The sequence below is a fragment of the Artemia sp. Qi Xiang Cuo genome, chromosome 15 (genome assembly GCF_049724085.1).
Source record: "Artemia sp. Qi Xiang Cuo chromosome 15, ASM4972408v1, whole genome shotgun sequence".
Classification (NCBI taxonomy): Eukaryota; Metazoa; Arthropoda; class Branchiopoda; order Anostraca; family Artemiidae; genus Artemia; species Artemia sp. Qi Xiang Cuo.
This window is the reverse complement of record NC_142808.1, coordinates 14,672,701-14,698,142: the sequence shown is the minus strand read 5'-3', so window position 1 is coordinate 14,698,142 and position 25,442 is coordinate 14,672,701. Positions and strand designations below refer to the sequence as shown.

Here is a 25,442-nt window from a genome sequence, read left to right as displayed (position 1 = left end):
AAAACTCTTATCTAAAACTAAACAACACTTCTAGAATAAAATTCTTAACTAAAACTAAATTAAACTATAACTCTAACCAAAACTCTAAGTTAAGACTCAAAACTAAAACTCTGAATTAAAACTAAACTAAACTCTAACTCTAACTAAAACTATAAGCAAAGACTCTAAACCAAAACTCTAATCTCTAAACTGAAACTCTTAACTACTATAACTTTAACTAAAGCTGTAAACTAATACCAAAATGAAACTCTAAACTAAAACTCTTATCTAGAACTAAACTAAACTAAAATTGCAAGGAAAAACTAAGTTATGACTCTAGGCCAAAACTCTAAACTAAACCGTTTAGCTAAAACTAAACTACAAGTCCAGAAATACTTAACTAAAACTAAAATAAAATATAACTAACTAAAACTTTAAGTGCTGAGAGTCTAACTTGAAACTCTAGACTCTGAACTACAACTAAACTAAACTATAACTCTAACTAGAACTATAAGCTAATATCAAGCTAAAACTCTAAAATAGAGCTCATATCTAAAACTAAACAACAACTCTAAACTAAAACTCTTAACTAAAACTAAACTAAGTTACAACTCTAAACTAAAACTCTTAACTAAAACTAAACTACAACTCTAAACTACACCTCTTAACAAAAATTAAACTAAACTATAACTCTAACTAAAACTCTAAACTCTAAACTAAAACTGAAGTCTAAACTAAAACCCTTAACTAAATTTAACCTAAACTATAACTCGAAACAAAACTCTAAGCTAAGACTCTAAAATAAATTCTGAATTAAAACTAAACTAAACTATACCTCTAACCAAAACTCTAAGCTAAGACTCAAATCTAAAACACCAATATCTAAACTAAACTAAACTATAACTCTAACAAAAAAACTCTAAGCTAAGACTCTAAACTAAAACTCCAAATTCTCAAGTAAAATTAAAGTAAACTATAAATACAACTAAAACTATAAGCTAAGACTATAAACTAGAACTATAAACTCTAACTAAAACTCTAAGCTAAGACTCTAAACTCTAAACAAAAACTCTTAACTAAAAGTAAACTAAACTATAGTTATAACTAAAACTCTAAGCTAGACTCTAAACTAAAACTCTAAACTAAAACTCTTAACTACTATAACTCTAACTAAAACTGTAAGCTAATACCAAACTGGAACTCTAAACTAAAACTCTTATCTAAAACTAAACTAAACTAAAAGCGAAATGAAAAAACTCTTAGCTATGACTCTAGTCTAAAACTCTAAGCTAAAACTTTTAGTTAAAACTAAACTACAAGTCCAAAAACATTTAACTAAAACTAAAATAAAATATAACTCTAACTAAAACTCCAAGTGTTGAGAGTCTAACTTGAAACTCTAGACTCTGAAATACAACTAAACTAAACTATAACTCTAACTAAAACTGTAAGCTAATATCAAACTAAAACTCTAAACTAAAACTCATATCTAAGACTAAACAAGAACTCTAAACTAAAACTCTTAACTAAAACTAAACTACAACTCTAAAACACTTAACTAAAACTAAAACAAAATATAACTCTAACTAAAACTCTATGTGCTGAGATTCTAACTTGAAACTCTAGACTCTGAACTACAACTAAACTAAACTATAACTCTAAACTCTGGAGGGGGGCTCTTTGGGGGCCCGGGACCCTTTCAGGGCCTGGAGGGTCTTTGGGGGGACCCCTTTGGGGGACCGTAGGGATGGGGCCCTTTGAGGTTGGGATAGGGGACCTCAACACTGTTCAAATGGAACTTGTGTATTATAACGACCACAGAGTTTCACCCCAAATCATCTTCTAAAATGTCTCGAACTGTTTCACCTAAATCATCTTCTAAAATGTCTCAAACTGTTTCGCCTAAATAATACCCTAAACGTTATTTCTGCGTATTCATTTGTTTTGGCATCCCTGCGCTGTCACATTTGAAATTCCCAGGAAGCATATCCCGCGTAAAATATATTCAATCTGTCTTCATCTCATAGGTACTCCTAGCTACACTATTAAGGTTTTGATATAAAATTAATTACAGAATTTATCACTAAGCCTAATGACCAGAGAATCCATATTTAAAAATAGAATATTAATTTATCTCTGTCACTAAAGACCATTTATCCCTCAGACCTAAAGATCAAAGAAGCCATATTGTTTCTTAATTCCCCTTCGTTGATCAATAATTCCCCGCCGATTATGAAATCAATTTCTCAGAAATCTAGTTCCCCTGGAGTCGATCAATACATTGCCCCGTTAGAATTCAGTGCACATGTGCAAACTTCGTCTCGGAGTCAATACACTTAGAAATAACACATAAATTGACCTTGAAAAAGGTGTCATTGAGCCGTTAGTGGATCAATAATCCTTGAATAAATTATAACCTGTCAGAGTTAGACACAATTATAGATGGCAGCACATGTGTTAGTCCTGGGCTGGTACCCCTTTCCCTACTTCCTTCCGTGAAGGAATTTTTCATGGGGGAAGGGACATTGATATGAAGAGGGCGCCGGATTTCCCAGCATTATTAAAAAAAGATCAGAAATTAAATTAAAAAAAACGAGTTTTCAACTGAAAAACTTTTAAAATGAAAACTTTTCAACATCAAAACTTAAAACGAAGAGAAAATATTACGTATACTATTGGGTTCGCTCCTAGTCAATACCTCCCTAGTAGGGAGCCAAGTATTACTCCCGTACGAACACCATGCTGCCATCTATAATTAAGTCTAACGGTACCTAACCGCATAGACAATGTTATTGATCCATTAAGGGGAGAGAATTTCTGGGAAATTGATTTACATAATCGAAGGGGAACTAGATTTCTGAGAATTTGATTTGCACAATCGAGGGGAATTATTGATCCACGAAGGGGAATTAAGAAACAATATGGCTTCTCTGATCTTTAGGTCTGGGAGATAAATTAATCTTATCAGGTCTTTATGAGAGATACAATTAATATTTTTTCGAAACCTTAATAGTGTAGCTAGCAACACTTTAGAGATGAAGAGATAAACGCGGGAATTTTTTCCTGGGAATTTCAAATGTGACAGCGCAGGGATGCCAAAACAAAGGAACACGGAGAAATTACGTTTAGGGATTATTTGGGCGAAACCGTTTGAGACATTTTAGAAGATGATTTAGGCGAAACATTTTAGAAGATGATTTAGAAGATGATTTGGAGTAAAACTCCGTGGTCGTTATAATACACAAGTTCCATTTGAACAGTGTTGTGAGGTCCCCTACCCCAACCCCAAAGGGCCCCCAGTGTCCCCAAAGGGCCCCCGGCACCCCCAAAGGGCCACCGGCACCCCAAAGGCCCTTCCAGGACCCCCGGGACCCCCGAAGGCCCCTAGTGCCCCCAAAGGCCCCCTCCCCATTTTTTTATACTTTTTTTGCACTTGAAACACAGAAGGACCCGCACATTTCAAAAGCGTTTCTTAATTAACCCATTTTACAAGTTGAACTACTCATCCTTTTCACCCACAACTTTACGAGTTTTTGCATATCCCAACACCAAGTAATACTTTTCAAAAGGCTTTATTATATCTTTCCAGAACAAGTTCTTTACGTAGTGTCCCTCCTAAACGAATTTAACAAGTTGTAATACTCATCCTTTTCACCCACAACTTTACTTTATGACTTTTTGTATAGCCTAACACCAAGCAATACTTTTCAAAAGGCTTTATTATAACTTTTCAGAACAAATTCTTTACATAGTGTCCATCATAAGCCAATTTTACAACTTGAAGTACTCATCCTTTTCATCCACAACTTTACTTTATGGCTTTTTGAATACCCAACATCAAGCAATACTTTCAAAAGTCTTTTTTGTATCTTTTCAGAACAAGTTCCTTTCCTAATGTCCCTCCTTAACCAATTTTACAACTTGAAGTATTCATCCTTTTCACCCACAACTTTATTTTATGACTTTTTGAATACCCAACAATGAATTTTCTTAAAGAAGAGAAAAAAGTTAGCTCAATTCTGAATTTTCCCAATGAAAATGAAAAAAAAGCTTCCATTTCAGTTCTTAATTTCTCAAAGACATAAAAAAATTTTAAGTTCTTTTCTAAATTTTTCCGTAGAATATAGGAAAAGTTATACTATGATTGTGATTATTTTCCATGAAGATAAAAAGTCTCACTTTAGTTCTAAATTTTTTTAAATTCAGTTCCGATTTTTCTCAAAGAGATGAAAGAATTTTAAGTTCTTTTCCAAATTTTTCGTAGAAGATAGAAAAAGTAAAACTTTGATTGTGAATATTCGCCATGAAGATAAGGAGCTACACTTTAATTCTGAGTTGTCTCAAAGAAGTACAAGAATGTTCAAGTTCTCTTCTGAATTTTCTTAAAGAAGAGAAAAAAGTTAGCTCAATTCTGAATTTTACCGATGAAAATGAAAAAAAGCGTCCATTTCAGTTCTGAATTTCTCAAAGAATTAAAAAATTTCAAGTTCTGTTCTAAATTTTTCCGTAGAAGATAAAAAGTTTCACTTTAATTCTAAATTTTCTTAAATTCAGTTCCGATTTCTCTCAAGGAGATGAAAAAATTTAAAGTTCTTTTCCAAATTTTTCATAGAAGATAGAAAAGGTTATACTTTAATCATGAATATTCGCCATGAAGATATGGAGCTCCACTTTAATTCTGAGGTTTCTCGAAGAAGTGCAAAATGATCAACTTCGCCTCTGAATTTTCTTAAAGAAGAGAAAAAAAGTTAGATCGGTTCTGAATTTTACCTATTAAAATGAAAAAAAGCTTCCATTTCAGTTCTTAATTTCTCAAAGACATACGAAATTTAAATTTCTGTACTATTTTTCCGTAGAAGATAGGAAAATTTATACTACGATTTTGATTATTTTCCATGAAGATAAACAGTTTCACTTTAATTCAAAATTTTCTTAAATTCAGTTCCGATTTTTATCAATGAGATGAAAAAATTTAAAGTTCTGTTCCAATTTTTTCATAGAAGATAGAAAAAGTTATACTTTGATCATGAATATTCACCATGAAGATAAGGAGCTCCACTTTAATTCTGAGTTTTCTCGAAGAAGTGCAAAATGTTCAAGTTCGCTTCTGAATTTTCCTAAAGAAGAGAAAAAAGTTAGCTAAATTCTGAAATTTACCAATGAAAATGAAAAAGCTACCACTTCAGATCTTAATTTCTCAAAGACATAAAAAATTTAAAGTTCAGTTCTAAATTTTTCCATAGAAGATAGGAAAAGTTATACTATAATTGTGATTATTTTCCATAAAGATAAAAAGTTTCACTTTAATTCAAATTTTCTTAAATTCAGTTCCGATTTTTCTCAAAGAGATGAAAAAATTTAAAGTTCTGTTCCAAATTTTTCATAGAAGGTAGAAAAAGTTATACTTTGATCGTGAATATTCGCTATGAAGATATGGAGCTCCACTTTAATTCTAAATTTTCTTAAATTCAGTTCCAATTTTTCACAAAGAGATGAAAAAATTTAAAGTTCTGTTCCAAATTTTTCATAGAAGATAGAAAAAGTTATACTTTGATCGTGAATATTCGCCATGAAGATAAGAAGCTCCACTTTAATTCTGAGTTTTCTCGATGAAGTGCAAAATGTTCAAGTTCTCTTCTGAATTTTCTTAAAGAAGAGAAAAAAAGTTGGCTCAATTCTGAATTTTACCAATGAAAATGAAAAAAAGCTTCCATTTCAGTTCTTAATCTCTCAAACACATAAAAAATTTAAAGTTCTGTTCTAAATTTTTCCGTAGAAGATAGGACAAGTTATACTATGATTGTGATTGTTTTCCATGAAGATAAAAAGTTTCACTTTAATTCTAAATTTTCTTAAATGCATTTCCGATTTTTCTCAAAGGGATGGAAAAATTTAAAGTTCTGTTCAAAATTTTTCATAGAAGATAGAAAAAGTTATACTTTGATCGTGAATATTCCCCATGAAGATATGGAGCTCCACTTTAATTATAAGTTTTCTCAGTGAAGAAAACTAAATTCTAGATTTTCTCAATGAAGTACTAACCTCCAAAACTATAGGTTAGGTTAGGTATAAATAAATATTAATAAATAAATAGAATCATTTCTCCATGTTTAAGTTAGGTTAGGCTAGCTTATCATGAGCGCTCATGATAAGCTAACCTAACCTAACTTAAACATGTAGAAATGTTTCTATTTATTTATTAATATTCATTTATACCTAACCTAACCTATAGTTTTGGAGGTTAGTACTTCATTGAATTAAATTTAGAATTAAAGTGAAACTTTGTATCTTCATGATGAATATTCAAAATCAAAGTATAACTTTTTTCTATCTTCTACGAAAAATTTGGAACAGAACTTTAAATTTTTTCATCTCTTTGAGAAAAATCGGAACTGAATTTAAGAAAATTTAGAATTAAAGTGAAACTTTTTATCCTCAGTGGAAAATAATCACAATCATAGCATAACTTTTCATATCTTCTACGGAAAAAATTAGAACTGAACTTTAAATTTATTATGTCTTTGAGAAATTAAGAACTGTAGTGGAAGCCTTTTTTCATTTTCATTGGTAAATTTCAGAATTGAGCTAACTCTTTCTCTTCTTTAAGAAAATTCGGAAGAGCACTTGAATATTTTGCATTTCTTCGAGAAAACTCAGAATTAAGCGGAACTTTTTATCTTCATGGTGAATATTCACAATCAAAGTGTAACTTTTTTCAATCTTCTACGAAAAATTTGGAACAGAACTTTAAATTTTGAATGTCTTTGAGAAATTAAGAACTGAAATGGAAGCTTTTTCATTTTCATTGGTAAAATTCAGAATTGAACAACTTTTTTTTCTCTTCTTTAAGAAAATTCAGAAGAGAACTTGATTATTTTGCATTTCTTCGAGAAAACTCAAAATTGAAGTGGAGCTCTTTATCTTCATGGTGAATATTCACGATCAAAGTATAACTTTTTTCTATCTTCTATGAAAAAATTGGAACAGAACTTAAAATTTTTTCATCTCTTTGAGAAAAATTGGAACTGAATTTAAGAAAATTTAGAACTACAGTGAAAATTATTATCTTCAAGGAAAATAATCACAATCACAGTATAACTTTTCCTATCTTCTACGGAAAAATTTAGAAAAGAACTTAAAATTTTTTATTTCTTTGAGAAATTAAGAACTGAAATGGAAGCTTTTTTCATTTTCATTGATAAAATTCAGAATTGAGCTAACTTTTTTTCTCTTCTTTAAGAAAATTCAGAAGAGAACTTGAACATTTTGCACTTCTTCGAAAAAACTCAGAATTAAAGTGGAGCTCCTTATCTTCATAAGAAATATTCACGATCAAAGTATAACTTTTTCTATCTTCTATGAAGAAGTTGGAACAGAACTTTAAATTTGTCCATCTCTTTGTGAAAAATCGGAACTGAATTTAAGAAAATTTAGGATTAAAGTGGAGCTCCATATCTTCATGGCGAATACTCACTATCAAAGTATAACTTTTCTACCTTCCATTAAGAATTTGGAACAGATCTTTAAATATTTTCATCTCTGTGAAAAAACGGAAGTGAATTTAAGAAAATTTAGAATTAAAGTAAAACTTTTTATCGTCATGGAAAATAATCACAATCATACTATAACTTTTCCTATCTTCTACGGAAAAATTTAGAACAGAACTTTAAATTTTTTATGTCTTTGAGAAATTAAGAATTGAAATGGAAGCTTTTTTTAATTTTCATTGGTAAAATTCAAAATTGATCTAACTTTTTTTTTCTCTTCTTCAAGAAAATTCAGAATAAAACTTGAACATTCTGTATTGCTTCGAGAAAACTCAAAATTAAAGCGTAGCTCCTTATCTTCATGGCGAATATTCACGATCAAAGTATAACTTTTTCTATCTTCTATGAAAAATTTGGAACAGAACTTAAAAATTTTTTCATCTCTTTGAGAAAAATCGGAACTGAATTTAAGAAAATTTAGAATTAGAGTGAAAATTTTTATCTTCATGGAAAATAATCACAATCATAGTATAACTTTTCCTATCTTCTACGGAAAAATTTAGAAAAGAACTTAAATTTTTTATGTCTTTGAGAAATTAAGAACTGAAATGGAAGCTTTTTTCATTTTCATTGATAAAATTCAGAATTGAGCTAACTTTTTTTTCTCTTCTTTAAGAAAATTCAGAGGAGAACTTGAACATTTTGCACTTCTTCGAGAAAACTCAGAATTAAAGTGGAGCTCCTTATCTTCATGGCGAATATTCACGATCAAAGTATAACTTTTTCTATCTTCTATGAAAAATTTGGAACAGAACTTTAAATTTTTTCATCTCTTTGTGAAAAATTAGAACTGAATTTAAGAAAATTTAGAATTAAAGTGGAGCTCCATATGTTCATAGCGAATATTCACGATCAAAGTATAACTTTTCTACCTTCTATGAAGAATTTGGAACAGAACTTTAAAGATTTTCATCACTTTGTGAAAAATCGGAACTGAATTTAAGAAAATATAGAATTAAAGTGAAACTTTTTATCTTCATAGAAAATAATCACAATCATAGTATAACTTTTCCTATCTTCTAAGGAAAAATTTAGAACAGAACTTTAAATTTTTTGTCTTTGAGAAATTAAGAACTGAAGTGAAAGCTTTTTTCATTTTCTTTAGTAAAATTCAGAATTGAGCTAACTTTTTTCTCTTCTTTAAGGAAATTCAGAAGACAACTTGAACATTTTGCACTTCTTCAAGAAAACTCAGAATTAAAGTGGAGCTACTTATCTTCATGGCGAAAATTCACGATCAAAGTATAACTTTTTCTATCTTCTATGAAAAATTTGGAACAGAACTTTAAATTTTTTCATATCTTTGAGAAAAATCAGAACTGAATTTAAGAAAATTTAGAATGAAAGTTGAGCTCCATATCTTCATGCCGAATATTCACAATCAAAGTATAACTTTTTCGATCTTCTATGAAAAATTTGGAACGGAACTTTAAATTTTTTATCTTCATGGAAAATAATCACAATTATAGTGTAACTTTTCCTATCTTCTATGGAAAAATTTAGAACTGAACTTTAAACTTTTTATGTCTTTGAGAAATTAAGAACTGAAGTGGTAGCTTTTTCATTTTCATTGGTAAATTTCAGAATTGAGCTAACTTTTTTCTCTTCTTTAGGAAATTTCAGAAGAGAACTTGAACTTTTTACACTTCTTCGAGAAAAATCAGAATTAAAGTGGAGCTCCTTATCTTCATGGCGAATATTCACGATCAAAGTATAAATTTTTCTATCGTCTATGATAAATTTAGAACAGAACTTTAAATTTTTTCATCTCTTTGAGAAAAATTGGAACTGAACTTAAGAAAATTTTGAATTAAAGTGAAACTTTTTATCTTCGTGGAAAATAATCACAATCATAGTATAACTTTTTTCTCTTCTTTAAGAAAATTCAGAAGAGAACTTGAACATTTTGTACTTCTTCGAGAAAACTCAGAATTAAAGTGGAGCTCCTTATCTTCATTGGCGAATATTCACGATCAAAGTATAACTTTTTCTATCTTCTATGGAAAATTTGGAACACAACTTTAAATTTTTTCATCTCTTTGAGAAAAATCGGAACTGAATTTAAGAAAATTTAGATTTAAAGTGAGACTTTTTATCTTCATGGAAAATAATTACAATCTTAGTATAACTTTTCCTATCTTCTACAAAAAAAAATTAGAACAGAACTTTCAATTTTTTATTTCTTTGAGAAATTCAGAACTGAAATGGAAGCTTTTTTTCATTTTCATTGGTAAAATTCAGAATTGAGCGAACTTTTTTCTCTTCTTTAAGAAAATTCAGAAGAGAACTTGAACATTTTGTACTTCTTCGAGAAAACTCAGAATTAAAGTGTAGTTAATTATCTTCATGGCGAATATTCACGATCAAAGTAAAACTTTTTCCATCTTCCATGAAAAATTTGAACAGAACTTTATGTTTTTTCATCTCTTTGAGAAAAATCAAAACTGAATTTAAGAAAATTTGGAATTAAAGTGAAACTTTTTATCTTCATGGAAAATAATCACAATCATAGTATAACTTTTCCTATCTTCTACGAAAAAATTTAGAACAGAACTTTAAATTTTTTATGTCTTTGAGAAATTAGGAACTGAAATGGAAGCTTTTTTCATTTATATTGGTAAAATTCAGAATTGAGCTAACTTTTTTTCTCTCCTTTAAGAAAATTCAAAAGAGAACTTGAACATTTTGCACTTCATCGAGCAAACTCAGAATTAAAGTGGAGCTACTTATCTTCATGGCGAAAATTCACGATCAAAGTATAACTTTTATATCTTCTATGAAAAATTTGGAACGGAACTTTAAATTGTTTCATATCTTTGAGAAAAATCGTAACTGAATTTAAGAAAAATTAGAATTAAAGTTGAGCTCCATATCTTCATGGCGAATATTCACAATCAAATTAAAACTTTTCTATCTTCTATGAGAAATCTGGAACGGAACTTTAAGTTGTTTCATATCTTTGAGAAAAATCACAATTGAATTTAAGAAAATTTGAATTAAAGTGAAACTTTATATCTTCATGGAAAATAATCACAATCATAGTATAAATTGTCCTATCTTCTACGGAAAAATTTAGAATAGAACTTTAAATTTTTTATGTCTTTGAGAAATTCAGAGCTGAATTGGAACCTTTTTTTCATTTTCATTGGTAAAATTCAGAATTGAGCTAACTTTTTTTTCTCTTCTTCAAGAAAATTCAGAAGAGAACTTGAACATTTTGCACTTCTTCGAGAAAACTCTGAATTGAAGCGGAGCTCCTTATCTTCATGGCGAATATTCACGATCAAAGTATAACTTTTTCTATCGTCTATGAAAAATTTGGAACAGAACTTAAAATTTTTTCATCTCTTTGAGAAAAATCGGAACTGATTTAAGAAAATTTAGAATTAGAGTGAAAATTTTTATCTTCGTGGAAAATAATCACAATCATAGTATAACTTTTCCTATCTTCTACGGAAAAATTTAGAAAAGAACTTAAATTTTTTATGTCTTTGAGAAATTAAGAACTGAAATGGAAGCTTTTTTCATTTTCATTGATAAAATTCAGAATTGAGCTAAGTTTTTTTCTCTTCTTTAAGAAAATCCAGATGAGAACTTGAACATTTTGTACTTTTTTGCATTTTGCACAGTGAAAATTTTTATCATCGTGGAAAATAATCACAATCATAGTATAACTTTTCCTATCTTCTACGGAAAAATTTAGAACAGAACTTAAATTTTTTATGTCTTTGAGAAATTAAGAACTGAAATGGAAGCTTTTTTCATTTTCATTGGTAAAATTCAGTATTGAGCTAACTTTTTTTTCTCTTCTTTAAGAAAATTCAAAAGAAAACTTGAACATTTTGCACTTCATTGAGAAAACTCAGAATTAAAGTGGAGCTCCTTATCTTCATGGCGAAAATTCACGATCAAAGTATAACTTTTCTATCTTCTATGAAAAATTTGGAACGGAACTTTAAATTGTTTCATATCTTTGAGAAAAATTGCAACTGAATTTAAGAAAATTTAAATTAAAGTTGAGCTCCATATCTTCATGGCGAATATTCACGATCAAAGTATAACTTTTCGATCTTCTATGAAAAATTTGGAACGGAACTTTAAATTGTTTCATATCTTTGAGAAAAATCGGAACTGAATTTAAGAAAATTTGAATTAAAGTGAAACTTTTTATCTTCATGGAAAATAATCACAATCATAGTAACTCAGAATTGAAGTTGAGCTCCATATTTTCATGGCTAATATTCACGATCGAATTATAACTTTTCCATCTTCTATGAGAAACTTGGAACGGAACTTTAAATGGTTTCATATCCTTGAGAAAAATCAGAACTGCATTTCAGAAAAATTAGAACTAAAGTTGAGCTCCTTATCTTCATGGCGAATATTCACAATCAAAGTATAACTTTTCGATCTTCTATAAAAATTTGGAACGGAACTTTAAATTGTTTCATATCTTTAAGAAAAATCGCAACTGAATTTCAGAAAATTTAGAACTAAAGTTGAGCTCCATATTTTCATGGCGAATATTCACGATCAAAGTAAAACTTTTCGATCTTCTATAAAAATCTGGAACTGACCTTTAAGTTGTTTCATATCTTTAAGAAAAATCACAATTGAATTTCAGAAAATTTGAATTAAAGTGAAACTTAATATCTTCATGGAAAATATTCACAATTATAGCATAACTTGTCCTATCTTCTACGGAAAAATTTAGAACAGAACTTTAAATTTTTTATGTCTTTGAGAAATTAAGAACTGAAATGGAAGCTTTTTTCATTTTCATTGAAAATTCAGAAGAGAACTTGAACATTTTGCACTTCTTCGAGAAAACTCAGAATTAATGTGGAGCTCCTTATCTTCATGGCGAATATTCACGATCAAAATATAACTTTCTATCTTCTATGAAAAATTTGGAACAGAATTTTAAATTTTTTCATCTCTTTGAGAAAAATCAGAACTCAATTTAAGAAAATTTAGAATTACAGTGAAAATTTTTATCTTCGTGGAAAAGAATCACAATCATAGTATAACTCTTCCTATCTTCTACGGCAAAATTTAGAAAAGAACTTTAAATTTTTTATGTCTTTGAGAAATTAAGAACTGAAATGGAAGCTTTTTTCATTTTCATTGATAAAATTCAGTATTGAGCTAACTTTTTTTCTCTTCTTTAAGAAAATTCAGAATAGAACTTGAACATTTTGCACTTCTTCGAAAAAACTCAGAATTAAAGTGGAGCTCCTTATCTTCATAGCGAATATTCACGATCAAAGTATAACTTTTTCTATCTTCTATGAAAAATTTGGAACAGAACTTTAAATTTTTTCATCTCTTTGAGAAAAATCAGAACTGAATTTAAGAAAATTTAGAATTAAAGTGGAGCTCCATATCTTCATGGCGAATACTCACGATCAAAGTATAACTTTTTCTATCTTCCATGAAAAATTTGGAACAGAGATTTAAAGTTTTTCATCTCTTTGTGAAAAAACGGAAGTGAATTTAAGAAAATTTAGAATTAAAGTGAAACTTTTTATCTTCATGGAAAATAATCACAATCATAGCTCCTGGCGAATATTCAAGATCAAAGTATAACTTTTCTATCTTCTATGAAAAATTTGGAACAGAACTTTAAATTTTTTTATCTCTTTGAGAAAAATCGGAACTGAATTTAAGAAAATTTAGAATTAAAGTAGAGCTCCATATCTTCATGGCGAATATTCACGATCAAAGTATAACTTTTTCTATCTTCTATGAAAAATTTGGAACAGAACTTTAAATTTTTTCATCTCTTTGAGAAAAATCGGAACTGAATTTAAGAAAATTTAGAATTAAAGTTGAGCTCCATATCTTCATGGCGAATATTCACGATCAAAGTATAACTTTTTCTATCTTCTATGAAAAATTTGGAACAGAACTTTAAATTTTTTTTTTCTTTGTGGAAAATAATCACAATCATAGTATAACTTTTCCTATCTTCTACGGAAAAATTTAGAACAGAACTTAAAATTTTTTATGTCTTTGAGAAATTAAGAACTGAAGTGGTAGCTTTTTCATTTTCATTGGTAAATTTCAGAATTGAGCTAACTTTGTTTCTCTTCCTTAGGAAAATTCAGAAGATATCTTGAACATTTTGCACTTCTTCGAGAAAACTCAGAATTAAAGTGGAACTCCTTATCTTCATGGTGAATATTCACGATCAAAGTATAACTTTTTCTATCTTCTATGAAAAATTTGGAACAGAACTTAAAATTTTTTCATCTCTTTGAGAAAAATCAGAACTCAATTTAAGAAAATTTAGAATTACAGTGAAAATTTTTATCTTCGTGGAAAATAATCACAATCATAGTATAACTTTTCCTATCTTCTACGGAAAAATTTAGAACAGAACTTAAATTTTTTATGTCTTTGAGAAATTAAGAACTGAAATGGAAGCTTTTTTCATTTTCATTGATAAAATTCAGAATTGAGCTAACTTTTTTTTCTCTTCTTTAAGAAAATTCAGAGTAGAACTTGAACATTTTGCACTTCTTCGAAAAAACTCAGGATTAAAGTGGAGCTCCATATCTTCATGGCGAATATTCACGATCAAAGTATAACTTTTTCTATCTTCTAAGAAAAATTTAGAACAGAACTTTAAATTTTTTCATCTCTTTGAGAAAAATCAGAACTGAATTTAAGAAAATTTAGGATTAAAGTGGAGCTCCATATCTTCATAGCGAATATTCACGATCAAAGTATAACTTTTTCTATCTTCTATGAAAAATTTGGAACACAGATTTAAAGTTTTTCATCTCTTTGTGAAAAAACGGAAGTGAATATAAGAAAATTTAGAATTAAAGTGAAACTTTTTATCTTCATGGAAAATAATCACAATCATAGATCCTGGCGAATATTCACGATCAAAGTATAATTTTTCTATCTTCTATGAAAAATTTGGAACAGAACTTTAAATTTTTTTATCTCTTTGAGAAAAATCGGAACTGAATTTAAGAAAATTTAGAATTAAAGTAGAGCTCCTTATCTTCATGGCGAATATTCACGATCAAAGTATAACTTTTCTATCTTCTATGAAAAATTTGGAACAGAACTTTAAATTTTTTTATCTCTTTGAGAAAAATCGGAACTGAAATTAAGAAAATTTAGAATTAAAGTAGAGCTCCATATCTTCAAGGCGAATATTCACGATCAAAGTATAACTTTTCTATCTTCTATGAAAAATTTGGAACAGAACTTAAAATTTTTTTTCTTTGTGGAAAATAATCACAATTATAGTATAACTTTTCCTATCTTCTATGGAAAAATTTAGAACTGAACTTTAAACTTTTTATGTCTTTGAGAAATTAAGAACTGAAGTGGTAGCTTTTTCATTTTCATTGGTAAATTTCAGAATTTAGCTAACTTTTTTCTCTTCTTTAGGAAATTTCAGAAGAGAACTTGAACATTTTGCACTTCTTCGAGAAAACTCAAAATTAAAGTGGAGCTGCTTATCTTCATGGTGAATATTCACGATCAAAGTATAACTTTTTCTATCTTCTATGAAAAATTTGGAACAGAACTTTAAATTTTTTCATCTCTTTGAGAAAAATCGGAACTGAATTTCAGAAAATTTTGAATTAAAGTGAAACTTTTTATCTTCGTGGAAAATAATCACAATCATAGTATAACTTTTCCTATCTTCTACGAAAAAATTTAGAACAGAAATTTAAATTTTTTGTTTCTTTGAGAAATTAAGAACTGTAGTGGAAGCCTTTTTTCCTTTTCATTGGTAAAATTCAGAATTGAGCTAACTTTTTTCTCTTCTTTAAGAAAATTCAGAAGAGAACTTGAACATTTTGTACTTCTTCGAGAAAACTCAGAATTAAAGTGGAGCTCCTTATCTTCATTGGCGAATATTCACGATCAAAGTATGAATTTTTCTCAACTTCTATGAAAAATTTGAACAGAACTTTAAATTTTTTCATCTCTTTGAGAAAAATCGGAACTGAATTTAAGAAAATTTAGATTTAAAGTGAGACTTTTTATCTTCATGGAAAATAATTACAATCTTAGTATAACTTTTCCTATCTTCTACAAAAAAAAAATTAGAACAGAACTTTCAATTTTTTATTTCTTTGAGAAATTCAGAACTGAAATGGAAGCTTTTTTTCATTTTCATTAGTAAAACTCAGAATAGAGCTAACTTTTTCCTCTTCTTTAAGAAAATTCAGAAGAGAACTTGAAAATTTTGTACTTCTTCGAGAAAAGTCAGAATTAAAGTGTAGCTCCTTATCTTCATGGCGAATATTCACGATCAAAGTATAACTTTTTCCATCTTCCATGAAAAATTTGAACAGAACTTTAAGTTTTTTCATCTCTTTGAGAAAAATCGGAACTGAATTTAAGAAAATTTGGAATTAAAGTGAAACTTTTTATCTTCATTGGAAAATAATCACAATCATAGTATAACTTTTCCTATCTTCTAAGGAAAATTTAGAACAGAACTTTAAATTTTTTATGTCTTTGAGAAATTAAGAACTGAAATGGAAGCTTTTTTCATTTTCATTGGTAAAATTCAGAATTGAGCTAACTTTTTTCTCTCATTTAAGAAAATTCAGAAGAAAACTTGAACATTTTGCACTTCTTCGAGAAAACTCAGAATTGAAGTGGAGCTCCTTATCTTCATGGCGAAAATTCACGATCAAAGTATAACTTTTCCAGCTTCTATGAAAAATTTGGAACAGAACTTTAAATCGTTTAATATCCTTGAGAAAAATCATAACTGAATTTAAGAAAATTTAGAATTAAAGTTGAGCTCCATATCTTCATGGCGAATATTCACGATCAAAGTATAACTTTTCTATCTTCTATAAAAATTTGGAACGGAACTTTAAATTGTTTCATATCTTTAAGAAAAATCAGAACTGAATTTAAGAAAATTTGAATTAAAGTGAAACTTTTTATCTTCATGGAAAAAAATCACAATTATAGCATAACTTTTCCTATCTTCTATGGAAAAATTTAGAATTGAACTTTAAACTTTTTATGTCTTTGAGAAATTAAGAACTGAAGTGGTAGCTTTTTCATTTTCATTGGTAAAATTCAGAATTGAGCTAACCTTTTTTCTCTTCTTTAAAAATTCAGAAGAGAACGAACATTTTGCACTTCTTCGAGAAAAATCAAAATTAAAGTGGAGCTGCTTATCTTCATGGTGAATATTCACAATCAATGTATAACTTTTTTCTATCTTCTATGAAAAATTTGGAACCAAACTTTAAATTTTTTCATCTCTTTGAGAAAAATCGGAACTGAATTTAAGAAAATTTAGAATTAAAGTGAAACTTTTTATCTCCATGGAAAATAATCACAATCATAGTATAACTTTTCCTATCTTCTACGAAAAAATTTAGAACAGAACTTTAAATTTTTTACTTCTTTGAGAAATTAAGAACTGTAGTGGAATCCTTTTTTCATTTTCATTGGTAAAATTCAGAATTGAGCTAACTTTTTTCTCTTCTTTAAGAAAATTCAGAAGAGAACTTGAACATTTTGTACTTCTTCGAGAAAACTCAGAATTAAAGTGGAGCTCCTTATCTTCATTGGCGAATATTCACGATCAAAGTATAACTTTTTCTATCTTCTATGGAAAATTTTGAACACAACTTTAAATTTTTTCATCTCTTTGAGAAAAATCGGAACTGAATTTAAGAAAATTTAGATTTAAAGTGAGACTTTTTATCTTCAAGGAAAATAATCACAATCTTAGTATAACTTTTCCTATCTTCTACGGAAAAAATTAGAAAAGAACTTTAAATTTTTATGTCTTTGAGAAATTAAGAACTGAAATGGAAGCTTTTTTTCATTTTCATTGGTAAAATTCAGAATTGAGCTAACTTTTTTTCTCTTCTTTAAGAAAATTCAGAAGAGAACTGGTACATTTTGTACTTATTCGAGAAAACTAAGAATTAAAGTGTAGCTCCTTATCTTCAGGGCGAATATTCACGATCAAAGTATAAATTTTTCTCTCTTCTATGAAAAATTTTGAACAGAACTTTAAATTTTTTCATCTCTTTGAGAAAAATCGGAACTGAATTTAAAAAAATTTAAATTAAAGTGAAACTTTTTATCTTCATGGAAAATAATCACAATCATAGTATAAGTTTTCCTATCTTCTACGGAAAAATTTAAAACAGAACTTTAAATTTTTTATTTCTTTGAGAAATTCAGAACTGATATGGAAGCTTTTTTTCATTTTCATTGGGAAAATTCAGAATTGAGCAAACTTTTTTTCTCTTCTTTAAGAAAATTCAGTGTTGTGGGTGAAAAGGATGAGTACTTCAAGTTGTAAAATTGGTTTAGTAGGGACATTAGGAAAGGAACTTGTTCTGAAAAGATACAAAACAGCATTTTGAAAGTATTGCTTGGTGTTGGGTATTCAAAAGCTATAAAGTTGTGGATGAAAAGGATGAGTACTTCAAGTTGTAAAATTGGCTTATGATGGACATTATGTAAAGAACTTGTTCTGAAAGATATAATAAAGCCTTTTGATAAGTATTGCTTGATGTTAGGCTATACAAAAAGCCGTAAAGTAAAGTTGTGGTGAAAAGGATGAGTATTTCAACTTGTAAAATTCGTGTGGGATGGAAGTTATGTAAAGAACTTGTTCTGAAAAGATATAATAAAGGCTTTTGAAAAGTATTGCTTGGTGTTGGGGTATGCAAAAAGTCGTAAAGTAAAGTTGTGGGTGATAAGGATGAGTAGTTCAACTTGTAAAATGGGTTTAGGAGGGATATTAAGAAAAAAAACTTGTTCTGAAAAGATATAATAAAGCCTTTTGAAATGTGGGGTCCCTTCTGTGTCTCAAGTACACAAAAAAAAGTATTAACAAAATGGGGAGGGGGACCTTTGGGCTCTGGGGGGGCCTGTGGGGGTCCCGGAAGGGCCTGTGGGTGCCTGGGGCACCGAGAGGGCCCTTGGGGGGCCCTTTGGGGTTGGGGTAGGGGACCTCACAATCCTGTTCAAATGGAACTTGTGTATTATAACGACCACAGAGTTTCACTCCAAATCATCTTCTAAAATCATCTTCTAAAATGTTTCGCCTAAATCATCTTTTTGGCATCCCTGCGCTGTCACATTTGAAATTCCCAGGAAAAAATTCCCGCGTTAATCTTTTCACCTCTAAGGTGTTCCTAGCTACACTAAAGACCTGAAAAGCCATATTTAAAAAATTGAATATTAATTTATCTCCCAGACCTAAAGATCAGAGAAGCCATATTGTTTCTTAATTCTCCTTGTGTATCAAGAATTCCCCTCGATTATGCAAATCAAATTCTCAGAAATCTAGTTCCCCTTCGATTTATGTAAATCAATTTTCCAGAAATTCTCTCCCGTTAGTGGATCAATAACATTGTCTATGCGGTTAGGTACCGTTAGACTCAATTATAGATGGCAGCACGGTGTTCGTACGGGAATAATACCTGACTCCCTACTCTCGCTCTTTACGCTAAAGCTTTTTTTAGTACTTTCATAAGATGTACTTATTCTAATTAACAGCCTTTGTGATTAAGCGGTCATTCTTAAAGAATTGACAAAAAATTCAAAATTTAGTGTAAAGAGCGAGGTATTGAATAGGGGGCGAGCCCCCTAATATAAGTAATGAAAATATACGAATATAGAAGTTCGTTACGTAAGTTAATTCGTAAGTTACGTATATTTATTACCAATAAAACCGGTGGTAAATAATATTAAACAACTTTCGTGAAAGTCATTTAGCAAAAAAAAGTAAATTGATATGCGAATTTCATTTTAATTATTCATGTACGGTGACCCAAAATCGAAACCTGCATTAATTCAAAGACGTTCAGAAATTAGATAAAAAAAAAGTTTTTTTACTTAAAGTAAGAAGCAAAATTAAAACCTAAGACGAACAGAAATTATTGCGTATATGGGGCTGTCCCTCCTCAACGCCTCGCTCTTTACGCTAAAGTTTGACTCTTTCTCACTCCTCTATTTATTAAAACAATAAAAAACTTTAGCGTAAAGAGCGAGGCGTTGAGGAGGAGACAACCCCTTTCATTATACGGAATAACTTCTGTTCGTTTTAAGTTTTAATGTCGCTCCTTACTTTTATTTAAAAAAAACTTGTTTTTTTTTATTTACTAAGTTTCATAGGACGAGCCAACGATAGAATCAGTACATTGAAGATCTTTTTACAGATTTCATCATCTGCACAATTTTGTTTTGGTTATCAGTTGTTTTGTTTAGCTGCAAAACTCTTCCTAGACACATGACAGACGCTCCGCACAGACGGTCAGAAGCGTGAAAAAGTACAACAAGAAACTAAGCCTTCATTTTCTAACAAGTTTAGATGAAATCTGGAAACCAATCGATTGGATATCCTTTTTACAAGTAAAAATGTATCACTTCCGTCAGGTCCCTCGGAGGTAGAATCGGGTCTTCAACTTACATATTGGTTCATATTCATCAACCCCTTCAGGTACAAGTCTTCATAAAGACACTAAAAGTACCAGGCCCCTCCTCCCATAGAGGCAGCTCAGCTTTGGACCCTAAAAAATCTCATTGTGGGAGTTCGCTATAATCTTACACAAGTTTTTACTGAAATACAATAACCCATTCAGCAAAATGTCGTGATTAAAAAAATATAGGGCTCTCGCTCCTAGAATACCCGTAGATATAAGTGATCACGTTACGCACCAAAAAACATAAGCAGGACCAAAGCCATTTTTAGGATTCTGGTTCAGGCAGCGGGTTTTTTTTTGTTCGGGGGTGTTTTACAAAAAAAAGAAGAAAAATTACAAAACAAAATAAAAGTTTCTTTATGTTTTTTTTTTTTTACGGCATGGACTTTTTTATGGGAGGGAGTTCAAACTGGGTAGTCCAGCCCCCTGAATACGGCTAAGAACAGGACATAAATTTTTATTTCGCATCAGGTTTAGTTGAGGACATTCAGTTGAACATGTTTTATAAGATTTCATTATGAAAAAAACTGAGACACTCCCTCCTCCACAGAGGTCACATGGGGTACAAAATCGTAGCACAAATGTAGGATACTTACTCATATTCCTTCTATGTTAGACAAAGAACCCGTAACCCGTTCCGGTAAATACTGTTATTCCCAGAATTTAGGGATCCCTTCTGCTTCCCCTCTCCACGAAGGTCCAATCAATTTTGGATTCCCAAAAAGTATAGCCGAGAAGGTATCTCGACAGTATCTCGAAATTGGTTAACACATAATAATAATAATTATTTATTTCTTGGTATATGTCCTAAATTTATAAACTTCTATGAATCTCTCTCCCCTCAGAGGATGCAGAGTCACCGCCTCACCGGACACCCAACATACCAAGAAAGGGCACTTATTTTTACTTCTGGCGAGTTTCGGATAAGATAAGATCTTTATTTCGCAAAATTTCTACCACAAGCCCCGAAGGGCCGAAGTCGACATTGACCTTTGGTTGAGACCTGACAATTCCTTCTGAAATATGTTTTGAAAAAAAAATTAAGGATCCTCCCCCTTCCACCCCACAAAAAAACAATTGGGCTCAGATCCCCAAAAGCGATAACTAGCGCATGAGCTCTGGCTTCTCACAAGGTTTTGGTCGGGAGAACACTGATTCTCATAGATGTCCTGTTGGAAAAAATGCACCCTTCCCCTTTAGAGGTTATATTGCGCCCAACTATCCCGTAATAACTATCAAGTTTTACTTCTAAGGGTACTAGCTTTACTTCTAATAAAGTTTGGTTGATATCTAAATTTACAACACAGGCAGATGCGTAAACGACAAGATTCCGGAGAACACCCTTCCATAACCCATATGCAATGATATCGCAGCTGGAATTATTTAAGGGTACTGCTGGGCTCAAACTTTAAATGCATGCAACAAATTTAAAATTGAAGAAAACAACAAAAAGCAAAACATATGAAAATTGGGCTTCCACATTACTTTTTCCAGGATTGTTTCATAGAAAATTAGAAAATTAGTTAACGGATTTTTAACGGATAAAATTAGTTAACGGAAAATTAGAGGAGTTAACGGATTTCATGCTCAGGTCTTCCATTACTTGCATTTTATACACGAGACCGCCATTACAAGATCCAAACATGCGATACATGAATTTCGAAGATATAAAAAGTATGCTTTGTTTCTTGCTTATACTATTTAGCAGGCTAAAAAAAATCATTTCAAAATGTTTCTGATACTACTGGAAATGTTTCAAACTTCATAGGAGCTCTTTTTCTTTGTTTTGCGGTCCCCATATCCGAAAAAACTTCAATCTCTTACTGTTAGACGGCAGCAGATCTCTACTCAGAGTTATTTATAGGCTAAGTACTACAGAGAAAAAAACAACAACAACAAGGGAAACACTAGTATTACATACAATAGCCTATATATTATTATATAGCCTATATTATTGTAGGTTATATGTTACAAAAAAGCAGCAATAACTATGAAAGCACTATCGTGGGCCCGCAACAATAGCAAAACGATAAGCAAAGACATTCATTCAGCAGTCACCAAAAGAGTCAAAACAAATATCAAATATTAAAAAAATTAGACAGGGAGAACTGCACACGAAGAAAGAAAGAAAAAAAAATATATAATTAACACAAATATATTTTCCATGGTAAAGAGAGTGTATTTCTAACTTTGGGAGACACTCGGTTAACTCCATTTTTAAAGCTAATTAAAATTTCTTTTTTTAAGCTTAAATTGAGTCATAACTGCGACTGGCTAGCTAGGTAAGCTAAGATGGATATGATTTCTAATATAGCCAACATCATTCCTTTGCTTTCAGGTATATCCACCGCAAATTTGGAAACCGCGGACATTGGAACACGTGGACCAATTAAATCAGTCATTAAAGCACATTTCAATTTACAGCTGACAAATTTTATAATTATTCATCCATTTCACTTAATTATTCTCTTCCACTTTAGCACTAAACATCTTTGCTAATCAGACATCATCAACCAAAATATACTCTTCATAGGAAGGCAGTTTTTTTTTAAGAAGAACCCTGGGCTGCTAACTTTATATAAGTTCCGAGAAACACTACCTTTTACATTAAAGAAAAATTTAAAGAATTTGTATATTTCCTTCTTAACTGTCAATAAGTGACTATAATTCCAAAAACTCAAAGTATCAAAAGGAAGAAAAGCCTGGGGAAGTATTGTGCCATCTGCAAATTTACTCTTCTCATTACTTCTACAACCAATAAACTTGTATACCCAGGGTTGCTCCAATAATGATTGATTCAAAGTTTTATTGTTTTTTTTTTCAAAGTGACAATTTATTTTCTTAGAGTGATGTCAAAACCTTTTTATACAGCATTTCTTTGAGCTGTCTGACCTTTTCTGGGCATTTACTTTTGGGCATCAAACTATATGACAAAGCCACTTTTTTGGCCGGTCCAAAACAAAAAAATCAACGCTCTCAAAAGTGTGGCAACCCTGCGTTGACTTCTTCTATACTATACAACGTAATCAGTATTCTACAGCCAATAAAGTTACAACCCCAAAGTTATTGCCCCTATTGATTAATTATTGATTTGATTGAATTATTGATTCAAAACAAATATCCGAGCACTGCATATTCATTTAGATAGAACTCTTTGAGGGTATTATCCCATCAAAGCCCTCCATCGATTCCTTTTAGAAATGGTTGAAGTGAAGTGGTGAAAGGTAAGTCAGTTTTGGTATTATGTCTATTAAAACGATGAAAAGCTAATACAGTTTTTGCAACGTTATAAAAACACGAGTTATCAAAATAAACCCTAAAAGAGCAAGAAATTATTGTTTACTGTTTTTCAAGAACTTTGAATTAAAAGCAAGGCCTGTAAGAGTTTAGGCGGTGGCTCCAAATTTTCAATCCCGCTTGATGTGTACCCATGTCTATGAATTTTTACAAGTCAATCTTGCTCCTATCGCTTTTTTAATAACTTGAGACAGTGCTGGTCCTGCAAATTAATGAAAAACAAAATGAAAAAAAATTGACTAGAGCGCAATACAAAGAAACACACAAAAGACAGTAAAAACAGAAATAAAACTTACTTTGGCAGCTTCTTCAACAATCTTACGCCCCTCTTCTAATTGTTCACTGAGCTGGGTACATATCTAAAAAGGAACGATTAAAAAGTTTGTTTTTGGTTATTATGTTTACATACAGGATAAGAAAAAAAATGTTTAAACAATATTTCCCAAGAGCCGTCCTAGGAAAGGATTGAAAAAAAATGTGTAAGCCAGAAAGCAAAACAAACATACACTTTCAATATTAAGTTAAAATGAAAAGCATCACATTTTTCAATGTTTTGACGAATGTTGCGATTTTGTATATATTTTCATCACAGAGTTAATTCAGTCCAAATGAAGGTAACAAATCTGTAATACCCTTAAGTGAAGTATTGCCAGAAAGATTTTCACTTTACTAAAACAAATTATTGAAAAACAAGCTCACCAATACATGACGTACACTCAATTTTACTAGACACAATTGTCACCATGGTGGGTTAACAACTTATATTAGGAAAGACGTCTTTTTTAAGGTAAGGTAAAGGTAACTTAGGTAAGGTAAGGTAACGTAAGGTAAGGTAACGTCTTTTTTAAGGTAAGGTGAGAATTTTCGAAGTAATTTTGAAATGGCGGTTGAGCAAATGGTTCTTGAAATGAATAGAAGTAATGATATTCCCATTTTGCATAGTAGTAGTAACTTATATGCTGGTTTCACGAGTGATTGTGTAATATGTCTTACCATGGGCATGCACCTATATATTTGACGAGTGATTTCAGGGGTGTTATAGTCCATATACACCATATACAGTGCAATTTGACGTGCACATTGTAAAAAGTGACCAATCTTTTTATATTATATATCTATTAAGTGAACAAACACGTTTTGAAAGTATAATTGAGATTATATAACGCAACCAGACTGGTTTTTGAGGCAACACCGATTTTTTAGGGCCAATCAGAGAGAGCGGAGGTTACTCCAAATACGATAACTTGATTAGTAATTGGATCCAAGTAAAAGGACTGATTTTCATTGCAATTCATATTAGTAAGAGAATTGAATTCAGGGAGAATAGTTTATTTAAGAGGATATTAGTAGAGAAAATGAGTGGAGCGTTTACACTATTGGAGGTTGATGGTGGAGCCGCGAGCAGCAAAGATATACGAGTACCAAACGTGGCTGTGGAAATAACAGGAGGCTGTTGACTATGCCTTGAATGGGATGATATGTATGCTAGATATGTGATATCGTTGAGCAAATTTAAAATAGAAGAGCAAATATGTTTTGCTGCGAAACTGAATATTGTGCATATAAATAGACTTCAGGCAGCATTGGATGCACTAGTGAAATACATTGATGAAAACACATTGAATCTGTGATTATTAATGTTGTAATTATGCTTAACAAAGCTGTTTCTAAATAAATGATATTTTTCTTTCTAATAGTAGATTAAAACGTATTTTTAGAGTAGAAAAAAAATCCTGATTAGTTTCAGGTTAGTTGTGAGAGTGTTATGACTCTAGGAAATGGATGAATTTGAGAAAGAGTGAATCATAGGGAATCTTGTTCTTATGGAAAAACGTTTTATTCTAGATGATGTATTTCTAGAGCTGTCTATTCAAAGGAAGATATTTTCTCAGGGAATGCTTGTCGATATAATAAAAACTGATTCTCCGTCATTAGACTATTGCATGAAGCTTTTACATTGTGGTCCAAATGGATTTACACAATTTATTGCCATATTAATCACGACACTACAAAATGATATTGTGGATATGCTTTTAAACACTAGTTTAGAAATTTAGGACTTTTTTTCATGAGAAAGATGGTGTTCAAGGATGATTTACTCCTTTCTCTCTATCCCACTCAATTTGTTGTTGTTGGTAGCTCAGTTTCATTGTAGTAGTGAGAGTGT

The 25,442-nt window shown here is 30.4% G+C and overlaps 1 protein-coding gene across 1 annotated transcript in view; it reads right to left on the bottom strand.

Annotated features, from left to right (window-relative positions):
- The window catches only part of LOC148943363 (rab GTPase-activating protein 1-like), a 263,084-nt gene that overhangs the window by 12,602 nt on the left and 225,040 nt on the right, over positions 1-25,442 (bottom strand). Inside the window, exon 16 of the mRNA XM_089101934.1 lies at positions 23,572-23,634. Within this exon, the coding sequence (XP_088958060.1) occupies positions 23,572-23,634 (63 nt within the window). The remainder of the gene's footprint in view (positions 1-23,571; positions 23,635-25,442) is intronic.